Source organism: Embiotoca jacksoni, unplaced genomic scaffold (genome assembly GCF_022577435.1).
Source record: "Embiotoca jacksoni isolate LCO1_2020_lvr unplaced genomic scaffold, fEmbJac1.0.p SCAF_4, whole genome shotgun sequence".
Classification (NCBI taxonomy): Eukaryota; Metazoa; Chordata; class Actinopteri; family Embiotocidae; genus Embiotoca; species Embiotoca jacksoni.
Window position 1 is genome coordinate 5,292,984 of NW_027185392.1, and position 11,592 is coordinate 5,304,575.

Here is an 11,592-nt window from a genome sequence, read left to right on the forward strand (position 1 = left end):
GGAAGTCTAGATCACATAGATTCATACCCTCTATCAACAACAGTCGGGGATATGTTGAAAGCTGCTTTAAAAGCCTTAATTTGAACTGCTGCGACAACAGTACAATGGTCTTCTGTAATGGAATCACCCACTACTGTATATAGAAGGAGAGTCTGGAAATTTAGTATTTGACAGTACAATGATGACTGGAAGCAATATATGCATGTCTAGATGTTGAAAAGTAAAAGATTGCAACAATTTTGTTGGCTCGCAGAAGAAAAGATAAAAACTGCAAATCTGCAAAAGCAGAGAGTAGAAACTATAGACTCTGAAGTTAAAAAAAAAAGTTTTAAACTTGCTGTGCAACATATTGAAAGGGAGAGAAGATGGAACGTAATACCTTCAGTAAATAGTGTATTCTTTTGGACAATGTTCCCCCAAAACATATACTTTCTCAGCTTGCTTGTTCATTTCAATTTACTTGTTGAGGATAATAAATTTTGTTCATATTGTTTACAATCTGTAGTATATGGGGTTTGTTCGTCTTTTGGTTTGCTTTCTGTTGTAGGTCTTACTACTATTTATATTCCACTAAAACCAATGAAATGAAATAAAATTTAAATCATATTTTTCTTACAATTTCATCTTGTTCCAACTGTCCATTAAATACCACTGCTTGTTGAGAGGTAAACCTGCATATCCAGGCTTAACACCCCCCTCAAGGCGTTTCAGCCCTTACATGGTTATACCCTGTAATTAAGATACTTCACTTCGAGATCAAAGCTTAATATTTCCTTTTTAAGATTTGTGGAACCAAACTGAACCCCAAAACACACCTGCTTGAGAGTCACTTGATTGGAGAACTGATTTCTCAATGGTTACTTACATTTTTATACTGCTGTCCTGTAAAAAAGAAAACTGGCCTGTTGAGTTTGATAAACAGATTCTCATTCCACAGTTAAACATATTGTGAATACTTAAATTTTGAAAGCACAACTATAAAAATAAAGTTGGATTTATTTGTTCATTAAAAGTCAGCTCTGTGTTTGCTTTGCTGAAAGCACAGTTTAATTAAATTGGCAAAAGTCGGGTGTTCCAGTTGGAACAGACAATCATCACTTCATAATCTTGTTAACCTTCTAACTGACATTTTTTCAAAGCAGCAAACCAAAACATAAATCTCATCGTGTCCCATGATAGCAACTGTACAGATTTGAAGAATTAATGAAGTGATTCTTATCTTTTTGTGAAACTCATTACCTCCGCAGATTCAAGGCAAGGATGTCTATTATCCAGTTTTGCAGATTACATAGTAGCTCCTCCATTATCTGATTTGGAACCAGAAAAAAATAAACACAAAAAACCTACAGCGTTTAAAATCACTGTGATGTATAACCACCCCGCCTAAAGCAAACACAAGGATCAGTAGAAACTTAGACACCAGTAAAGACTCCCCCCCCCCCCTCCAGCAATGTGTGTCATACTACCACACACATCTACTGTGAATTTCAGTGTCTATGTAGAGGCATCAATCTTTAGGAAACGTGTGTGAAATGTTGCATTTCATTCAAAACGTTACTTACTTGGACTTACAAATTTATTATCAGCAAAATGTACTTTAAGTATCAAAATTAAAAAAAATACTTTTCTTTCCTACATACTGATGATGCATCTGTATGTAAGCAGCATTTTGCTGCTGTAGCTGATGAAGTTGGAAGTGGTTTTAATTACAGTTTGGTAGTGGAGTGTAGTCGTTCCCTATGTTTGGGACAGGCTCCCTCCAAAGGGTCATAAATCAATTTGGGGGGGTCAGGATGAGATTGATTGAAGAGGAAAGAAGAAGAAGAAAATTCATTCGCGTTTTCTTCGATTTGATCTTTTTCTGTATTTGACACAACTTTATTTTTTCGGGCCACAGTCATCAAATAAAACCATGTGGGAGGTTTAAAAATAAATTGTAAATTAGTTGTAAAGATAACCTCCCTTTAAAATGATCAGGTATAAATAAGCATTGAAAAGTACAGCACTTGAGTAAATGGGCTTTCCACCACTGTTCCAGGGACTTGAGGGGGAAAGTATTGCAGTATTTGTTGTCTGGTCTGGTGATCTTGCTGTTGCTATCATCAGTACCTGCAGTAATGTCACTCCAATCATTACATGCTTATGTTCATTTCATGTGGTCTAGTTTTTTTGCAAAGTTTGGTTTTAGGGCAAAAAAGGAGGGCCTGTGCGCTGAGCATACTTGCACGGCATGTAATTAACTGTAACAGGGGCCTCAACCCTACATACCTCCTTTTTTTCAGTTTTGACATGTAAGGAGTTATCTTCAAACACGTAACTCTGCAGTTACCACTGGATGTGATTGGCTATTACAGGATATTCCTGTATATAAATGGCATTCATGTGAGACATGAAGTAGATTGCTTTCCATCTCTGAGGAGACACAGCTTCACATTTTCTCTGCACCAGGAAAAAGGTGAGAAGGACTCTCATATGGAAAAGATAAACATTCTTTTTAAGACATAGCAGTTCCTCAGACATATTTTTATGTTATTTGACACGTAGTACTGCAGAAAATCTTAATTTTAATATTTGAAAACTTTTCCCCCTTCATTCAGCAATGGAAATCAGAAGAATAATCCTTTCTGTATTTTTCTGTAGAAACAGTCACAATGAAGCAGTTCGTGTTCTTGATGTGCCTGCTGGTCGCTACCTTGGCTGCCCCTGTAAGTCTTGCCTAATGTTTTGTATTTTTCAGTCTGCTCACTGATCCCTTTTTTAAATTTTTAAACACTTTTATTCTTAAGGACATTGCACTAACCTACAATGTTTGCTCACTTCCCTTTCTGTAGATTCCAGAGAGTGAAAGCGATGAGGTAAAGAGGACCGTTTTTTTGTAAACTTTCCATTAGGTTTTGAATCAGTCTGATGTGGCATGTCACGTCATGTTTTGTCATGTCATCAACTGTACAGTATGATAGCTGTCTGACAGAGAAGACATAATTAGCTTAATTGCAGTGCATGTCTGGAGATGTCTGGTTTTCATTTAGCAGGTTGCAGCACATGCTAATGAGGCCCTGAGGTGGATGGAGATGTACAGGCTGTACCAGCAACAGGTAGAGGGGGTTCTTTCATATTTCACCTAAATAACGGTATACTGTAAAAGTCATCAGCTCAGATAGTCAGGCATTAATCATCAGTCATATTAATAAATCTGTAATTTTTCAGGGATTAGTTGGAAACCCCTTCCTTCCTGCTGCTGATGCTCCTGTAAGTTTATTTTTGTTAGATTCTAACATTACTTTAGTTAAAAATTTTTACAAAAAGTAAAACTAACAAACATCGGCTACAATTACTGAAGTTTGCTAAATTCATGAATTGTTCCTTTGTTTAGGCAGATCCAGCTGGAGCTGCAGTGGCAAGTATACACACGGCATTTCAACATTTAGTCTGTCTAAACCCTACCTGCAGTTTGATTTAAATGTATTGTTTTATGCAGGTGGATGTTGCACCAGCCCCCCCAGCTGATGTCCCCAAGCCAGCTCCCGCCCCTGTAGGAGACGCCTCGGAGGAGGAGATAGAGGTTAGCTGGCATCTTCATTTCATACTGCGCTGAATATTGGTTGTTATTAGGTGTAATTGTTTGATGACAATTTCCTCCCTTTGTAGAGAGATATTTGCTCAAATATATATTTTTCAATCATAAAATAATTTGCCTGCATTAACGCAGTTGGCATGTTTGCTACGGCCAAAGTTGAAAAAGAAGCATACAGTAGGTTATGATTTAATGCATGACAAATAAACACACTGTATTTAGACTGAATTAGTCCATAAACACCTGGCACCTTTAACTGTGAACATTGGCAGAAAACTAGCAGTCGCATAATTATAAGCAGAAACAGTGGCACCTTTCCAGCATTAAATTTAATTTGGGAGCTGTGCCCACAAAAAGACCTGCATTGTTTATCTCCACTAAACAAACACAGGACGTATGTACATAGCACCTGATGATGCCAACAAATCTCCAATGTTTTGATCAACTGAATGTTTTTTCTCAGCCAACAAGAGTTTTTCACTGCAAATATGTTGCCTCATCATAGTAGGAAAAGCTCGAGTATAGCTAATAACTCTGATGGCTGTTTTGTTCCAGTGAGCCACCATGCACAGTATCAAAGCAGCTAAACAAGACATTATTCATTTTATTATTCACATGCCAATTCAAATCCTTTCAATGTCCTTGGCACAGGATGGGAATCCTGCAACCAAAGCTGTTGCACCTGCAGCAGGTGCTGCCCCCCTAAACTCCGACGAGGTAGAGGAGGTCGAGGAGGTCGAGGAGGCAGAAGCAGAAGCAGCTGAGCCTGGTCCAGATGTTGCTGAGGCAGCACCGGCAGAGCCTGCAGCAGACCCTGCAGCAGCTGTCGAGCCAGCTGTGGTTGACGTTCCTGTAGATGCTGTCCCAGTTGATGCTGCCTCTGTGGATGTGCCTCCTGTTGATGTGGTTCTTGTTGGCATTGTCCCTGAGGTGGCCGTTGATGTGGCCGCCCCTGCCGCAGTCGATGTCCCTGTTGCTGCTGATGTCCCTGTTGCTGCAGATGTCCCTGTTGCTGCAGATGCTGTTGCCACTGATGCTGCTGCAGCCCCACTGGCTGCTGAGCCTGACATGACAGGAGGGGCTGCAGATCCTACCCCACTGTAGTCATCTTCCTCTTATTACCTGCTCCACTACCAGCAGGTACAACAGAAGCTAGTTACAGCAATGGATGATGTGGTTGTAGTCCAAAAGGATACAAAGTCTGTGACATATTGAACAGAGACTGAAGAAAAAGTATGAAAAAAAGAAATGTAATACCCTATGTAAAGTGAAAATACCTCAGTGTGTTTCAGGTCCAGAATTGGACATATAAAACAGTTTGTGTGGTCTTTTATCTGTCTTTGATTAAAATACAATTTGAAATGCTGTACTTGAAAAGTCAGTTGTGATTGATTAGTCTTAAAATTCCAAACCTGGTACAGTTTTGTGGTTAAGATGAGTCTCTGTGTTTTGTTGTTTAGCTGGGATTTCCATTGTACGAAGACCTTGTGCCAAAAGATGATATATCATTATTATATATTTTGTGCACAAGATCTGTATCTTATGGTGTTTAAAAGATGAAATATATCTTCAGCAGCTCTGCGACATTTTCACAGCAAAGGTTTCACTAATAAAATAAATACTGGATCCATTCCATTCAAGTGTCCCAGTCAGTCATGACCACACACACACACAACAATATCATAGAATGTCATCATCATTTATAGTTACGCCCAAACTATTTAACGTAAAATTAAGTACATTTAACTCCTTTAAAGGCGCCTCAGTTCAAATACAAGCTGTGTACTTTGTTGTCCTAAAACTGCAAATGCTTTATCAGCCAACAGGGAGAGCTATAAGACTTCTCCAACCTCAGGGAGGAAGATCGGCTTCAGTTTCACTCTCATAATTAGTATTAATTTATCCACCTGATCTGGGATCTGTCCTACATGTCACTATCTAATAGGATCAGAGCAGGATATCGCTGAGAGTGCTGACTGAGCAGGAGAACTGTGTGTGTGTGTGTGTGTGTGTGTGTGTGTGTGTGTGTGTGTGTGTGTGTGTGTGCGCGCGCGCGCGAACAGATAAAACCCTCTGCTGTTCTGCAAATGGTCAGGAAAATTGTAGCCTGTCACGGATAAAAAAAAAAAAGAAAAGAAGTGTGTCATCAAAAAATGCTTTCCAGTGTTGGGGATCCTGTCTGACAGGTCAACTGAGGGTTGTCCAAACTTCACGTTAAAGCTTCTCATCTCCCACTGGAGTGGACAAATAAGGAGGATGAGTGACTTTGCCTCTCCTTCTCTCAGCCAGATCTAATCCACAAATCCTTGTCAGGGTCACTGAGACTGTATGACACAGTTAGTTAGACTCAATGCTTACAGGTGTCAGTTGCCAAGCTACGTTTTAATATTTGTTTAATTAGTATTTGATGATTGATGCAATAAATCTGCTGACACTGTGAGTGGATTAAAGGGAAATGGACTTCACATTACATTAAGGAGGGAAAAAGGTAAGTTTAGTGACACAAAACTGGATCACCAGTTCATCACGACACCTTATTTTTTGCAGCATTATCTGTTTGTGCAGCTAAAGGATTTATGTGGTAATTTCTCAGCTGATTTGTTTTATTTACCAACTGTGATCCTAAACTGCAAATGCAGCATTGCGTCATAGTTTAAAATGCCTTCACTTAACTTTTCACGATTTCTCATTCTTTTCGATACTGTACACATAACTAGACATGTCACACAGCCTATTTTGCATTTAAGATGTCAGGCCAGGGAAAATACTACAGAAGTTTTGATATGGATGAAAATATATGACCAAATGAGAGTGACAGGACCTTTATGAAATAATAACACACTAGGTTTTTTTTTTGTAGTTTTGTTCATCATTGTTGAATATAGATGTGAACGTATGATGTGATGCAATATGTTGACTATGTTTGAGAACACAACACATTTTGCTGTCATGCAACAAGTAATAGTTTTGTTTCTAACGATGCGTCAAAGCAGTTGGAGAAAAAGGGTTTGACAGGTTGCAACTGAGGATTATTTTTGGTCTATAAGTTTGTAAAAGCTGTCCATCACAAATTTCCCAGTGAAGTTTATGTTTTGTTTTGTCTGAAAAAAATTGTGAGGGTCTATTACACCTAGCTATCATGCAGGAGTGACAGACCAGTTTAGAATGTAAGAGTATCTAACCTCCATTCTAGTCTTAAGTGATCATCCTCCCACTAAATGTCCACTTATGATTGACTTTTTCAAGGTAGACTGCAGCTCTGCTGCTATGGCCACTTCTCCCACTCTTCAGTACCTCATTGTGCCACTTCCCACTGCACCAAGACTCTCCACGGAGAGTGAGGAGCACAGCGAGGACGACCTGTAAGCCAAACTTCAAATCCATGTTTCATGCTCATTCAAACAGAGGGGTAACAACACATTAATGAGAAATAGCAATTAAAGACTTGCGAGTTAATTAACTTTGTGTGTGACGTGCTGTGTTCGTTCCAGAAGTGCACCTCCATCAAGTCCTCGTCGTCTGGGCAATAGGAATAACAGCAATAACAATGAGGAGTAAGTACAATGTGAAACAGAGATAAGTGAAACCCTTGTAAAACACTTTTTCCTCTATGATGTATCTTTAATCAGCTCAGTCAGCCTGTTCAGCCTGTTAAAAGAGCAAATTAATCCTTTTCCAGAAATAAAAAAAATAAAAGGGAGACGAAAAAGAAGAAGGAGAGAAAGGAGTAATCATTTTATATTGTAACCTTTTAGTGAATGTTGCATAACTTGTACTTAAAGAATTTGTGAGGCTCAGTATTCTCTCAAGTATTAATGCACATTACAGACAGGAGGAGAACGAAAAGGAAAAGGAAGAAAAAGACGCAAATGGAAATGAAGAAGTAGAAGCAAATGAAAATGAAGAAGTAGAAGAAAATGAAAAGGAAGAAGAAGAAAAAGAAGCAAAAGAAGCAAAAGAAAAGGAAGAAAAAGAAGCAAAAGAAAAGGAAGAAAAAGAAGCAAAAGAGAAGGAAGAGAAGGAAAAACAGAAAGAAAAGGAAGAGAAGGAAAAGGCTAAAAATAAGTAAGTACATAATTTAGAAGAACTTTCTCAAAGACACGTTATAAAATACTGTTCACTTTCTGGTATTTAATTGATGCTTTTGTTTTGTCTTTTCATAGGCCCAAAGAATTATTTGTCATTAATCCTGCTGGGAATCTGTATTACAACTGGCTGTTCGTCATCACAATACCAGTCATGTATAATTGGACCATGATCATAGCCAGGTAACTTCTACAAATCATTTTTTTTTCAACACTGCAATTTTCACTGCAAATCAAATATTCATATGATTCCATTCAGCTACATCAAGTGCAGTTCATATCCTCATCCACATGCAGCTGTCATTTTTTGGTGTGCAGAGAAACAGCCTTGGTCTTTCCAAAGCCGAATGGCAAAGTCTTTCATTTAACTTGAAGTCAATGCAGTAATGAATGCGATAAGCTGTATTGGCTTCTGCTGTATCACAATAGGACGAAGTGTTAAAGATGTTCACCATGACTCATTAATTAAATGCACACACTGCATGTCCTCTCCTGCAAACAGGGCTTGCTTTGAGGAGCTGCAACATGACTTCCTACGTTACTGGGTGGTTTTGGACTACTCCTCAGACGTTTTCTACCTGGCTGATATGTTCGTCAGGACCAGAACAGGTGAAAAACTCACCCAAGCCTCCCAGTCTCCAGGAAGACACAGGACTGAAAAGATGGGAACTTTGGAGGATACAGACTTTATTTGAACAACCGCTACTGCTGAAGCCTCATAATAGCTTCTGCTAAATATGAAAGTGTAGTTTTGCAGTAAACAAAGACTGATGATTTTGTTTCCCATCACTTACCCTGAAATTATGTTTTAAAGGAATGTTTTGACAGGCAGTATTGACACGGGGAGCAACAACAGCCATCACAATGCTTTAATGTACATAATTTATACTAAGTAAAAACTTAAAACTGTGAAGTTAGTTTTTGATGTTGATGTTCCATTACTCTACAAACTGAGTCACAATGCATGTAATCTGTATTTTTTGGACACTGATCAACAACAAAAAAATGACAAGTGAGAAAAAAGTCAAAAGTGAAACACCAAACTGCGTGAAAGCTGGCACTGCTTTATGATGAGATACTTACAATGTCACTGTGGAAGCCAACTTTTCAACTGTATAAATTGCCTAATAATCTGAATCTGAGAGGTGATTCTACTGTTTGAAACCAAGGCGTGATAAAAACAAAGCTATTGTTCTATATTGTATCTAAATGCATATTGCCCCTATAAACATTGTAACCCTTTTAATGCAGGTTACCTTGAACAAGGATTGTTGGTGAAAGACAAGAAGCTGCTTCATGATCGCTACGTCGACAGCTTCCAGTTTCGTCTCGATTTTATCTCCATGCTTCCCACTGACATCTTCTATTTATTGCTTGGACTCGAATACCCGGAGATCCGGATAAACAAGCTGCTGAGAATCGGTCGCATGATGGAGTTCTTCACGAGGACAGAGACTAAAACCAACTACCCCAACCTCTTCCGCATTGGTAACCTGATCATGTACATCCTCATTATCATCCACTGGAATGCCTGCATGTACTTCTCTTTCTCCAAGTACATTGGTTTTGGTGCTGATGACTGGGTTTACCCGGCTCTGGATGATCCAGAGATCCCTGACTTTGGGAAGCCTGGGAGGAAGTATGCTTTCAGTCTCTACTGGTCTACACTGACTCTGACCACCATCGGGGAAACCCCACCACCAGCTTTGGACTCTGAATTTTTCTTCCATGTTATGGACTTCTTAGTTGGAGTCTTGATCTTTGCTACCATTGTGGGAAACATTGCCACCATGATTTCTAACATGAATGCTGCCCAAGCCCAGTTTCAGTCCCGCATTGACAACATCAAACAGTACATGCAGGTTAATGAACCTCCTTCCCTCCAATTAAAAATCTGGTTCAAGAGATACAGTACAGCATAATCACCTGGATTTTGATTATTCTTTTAATGTTCTTGCTTTTTTTAATTTCCAGATTCGAAAGGTGAGCAAGGATCTTGAGGACCGAGTCATCAAGTGGTTTGACTATCTGTGGAACAACGGCAAGGCACAGGATGAAAGAGAGGTGCTGAGGTACCTTCCAGACAAGCTGAAAGCGGAAATAGCCATCCAAGTCCACATGGCGACGCTGAAGAAAGTTCGTATTTTTGCAGACTGTGAGGCAGGCCTGCTGATCGAGCTGGTGCTCAAACTCCGGCCGCAGGTGTTCAGCCCCGGAGACTACATCTGCAAGAAAGGGGACATCGGCCGTGAGATGTATATTATCAAAGACGGAAAACTTGCAGTTGTTGCTGATGATGGTGTCACGCAGTTTGTTGTACTGGGAAGTGGCAGCTATTTTGGTGAGATTAGTATCCTTAATATTAAAGGCAGCAAAGCGGGTAACAGGCGAACAGCCAACATTCGTAGCATTGGATACTCCGACCTCTTCTGCCTATCCAAGGATGATCTAATGGAATCATTGACAGAGTATCCGGATGCCAAAGGCATGCTGGAAGATAAGGGGCGGGAGATCCTGCTGAAGGATGGTCTCATAGACCTGGACCCGGCAAACATCATGCCTGAGGCCAAAGAGCTGGAGGAGAAGGTCAACAAATTGTACAGCACATTGGAGCTGATGCAGAGTAAGCTTAAGAAGATTGTGGGAAATTACAAGAACACAGACAAAGCTCTGAGACATCGCATTGCAGATCTGGAGCGCCTAACAGGAGAGGAGGTCGAAGAGGAGGATGATGAGGAAGGGGAAGTGAAAAAGGAAGAGAAAGTGGAGGAAGGGGAGAAAAAAGAAGATGAAAAAATGGAAGAAGAAGAAGATGGAGAGACGAAGAAAGATGAGGGAAAAGGTGACGAGGAAAAGAAGGAAGAAGAAAAAACTGATGAAGCAAAAGATGAAGAAGGAAAGGGAGAGTGAAGATGAGGAAATTATAGAAGAGAAAAAATAAACCCATAGTTTCTGTAAAACAAGCTCTTTTCTATATAGCTACAGGACGTTCTTTATCACAAATATATATTTCTTACTGGACTTGCTTCTTAAATGACTCAGTAATAATTAAAAACAAAAGACAACAAATAAGAAACACTAGAGACGGACTGAAACACCCACACTAACTTGTCCTCAAAGGTGTTATCATTGTTCATATATATATAACATTTAAATAACGGACAAATGTTGCCAATGACAATATTGCTGTTCAATTCAAATAAAATATTTGGTTCAGGTGTCCTATTTACTGTGATTTTCATAACTATATATGCACAGACAATACTAGAAAACCCTCTGCTAGTCCAGGTACTGCAGTGTACACTGTTGTCCACATGGGGATAGTAAACAGCAGAGATTTAGAGGAAGTCGCATGGTGTACCTACCATAGCTTATCATGCAAGCTCTGGGACTAAAACACACTCACATAGATAAACCAATCACTAATAACAAGGATGTTAAAAGCAGGTAAAAGGTTTAGTGAAATGTAATTTTATAACATATTTCATGCAGTGACAATTCAAAGTGTTTCACAAATTGCATAAATTAAAAAAGTGAGACAATGTCATATTTTGGTGTTTTGGTTTGAACGCATAACTGAATTTTGAACAAGTTACAGCCTGGTCGTTTAAAAGACGTCTTTAGTAAATCTAAGAGAATACTATCACAATTGTGAAACCCAGTAATTTCCAACCACTTTGGCTTTTAAAATATCTGCCAAAGACCCATCATCATAGGTTATTATTTTCATAGTGAGGACATGGATTTTGAGTAGCTCAACCAATGAGAGAGATTTCTTTCTCCACTTATTGTTGATGGAAAGGATTTTAAGAAGCATTAAGAGAAAGGTGTACTTTGTTCAGCCGAAGTTTCTGGTAATCCTTTATATTTGTCTTGAGCACATGTCTACACTGGAACAAAACACTGACATTCATTCATACGATAAAAGACCGG

The 11,592-nt window shown here is 39.2% G+C and overlaps 2 protein-coding genes across 2 annotated transcripts; both read left to right on the forward strand.

Moving 5' to 3' along the window:
- Nucleotides 1-2,405: 2,405 nt before the first annotated feature.
- Nucleotides 2,406-5,204, forward strand: enam (enamelin). Its single transcript, XM_069167718.1, has 8 exons — nt 2,406-2,455; nt 2,641-2,705; nt 2,832-2,855; nt 3,033-3,095; nt 3,208-3,249; nt 3,374-3,397; nt 3,479-3,562; nt 4,226-5,204. Exons 2-8 carry the CDS (start codon nt 2,652-2,654, stop codon nt 4,676-4,678), a joined length of 744 nt encoding a protein of 247 aa, XP_069023819.1. The 5' UTR covers nt 2,406-2,455; nt 2,641-2,651; the 3' UTR covers nt 4,679-5,204.
- Nucleotides 5,205-6,841: 1,637 nt separating this feature from the next.
- cnga1a (cyclic nucleotide gated channel subunit alpha 1a) lies at nt 6,842-10,569 on the forward strand. The gene is made up of 8 exons (XM_069166741.1): nt 6,842-6,936; nt 7,066-7,128; nt 7,272-7,301; nt 7,403-7,639; nt 7,738-7,842; nt 8,162-8,268; nt 8,911-9,521; nt 9,634-10,569. Exons 1-8 carry the CDS (start codon nt 6,842-6,844, stop codon nt 10,567-10,569), a joined length of 2,184 nt encoding a protein of 727 aa, XP_069022842.1.
- The last annotated feature ends 1,023 nt before the right edge of the window (nt 10,570-11,592 follow it).

Bases quoted from the DNA above. Each gene is read 5' to 3' on its own strand.
- enam (XM_069167718.1), top strand. From the start codon at position 2,652: ATGAAGCAGTTCGTGTTCTTGATGTGCCTGCTGGTCGCTACCTTGGCT. The intron at 2,706-2,831 runs GTAAGTCTTGCC...CCCTTTCTGTAG, and splicing joins TCGCTACCTTGGCTGCCCCT to ATTCCAGAGAGTGAAAGCGA. The intron at 3,096-3,207 runs GTAGAGGGGGTT...GTAATTTTTCAG, and splicing joins ACAGGCTGTACCAGCAACAG to GGATTAGTTGGAAACCCCTT.
- cnga1a (XM_069166741.1), top strand. From the start codon at position 6,842: ATGGCCACTTCTCCCACTCTTCAGTACCTCATTGTGCCACTTCCCACT. The intron at 6,937-7,065 runs GTAAGCCAAACT...TGTTCGTTCCAG, and splicing joins GAGCACAGCGAGGACGACCT to AAGTGCACCTCCATCAAGTC. The intron at 7,129-7,271 runs GTAAGTACAATG...AAAAAATAAAAG, and splicing joins AACAGCAATAACAATGAGGA to GGAGACGAAAAAGAAGAAGG.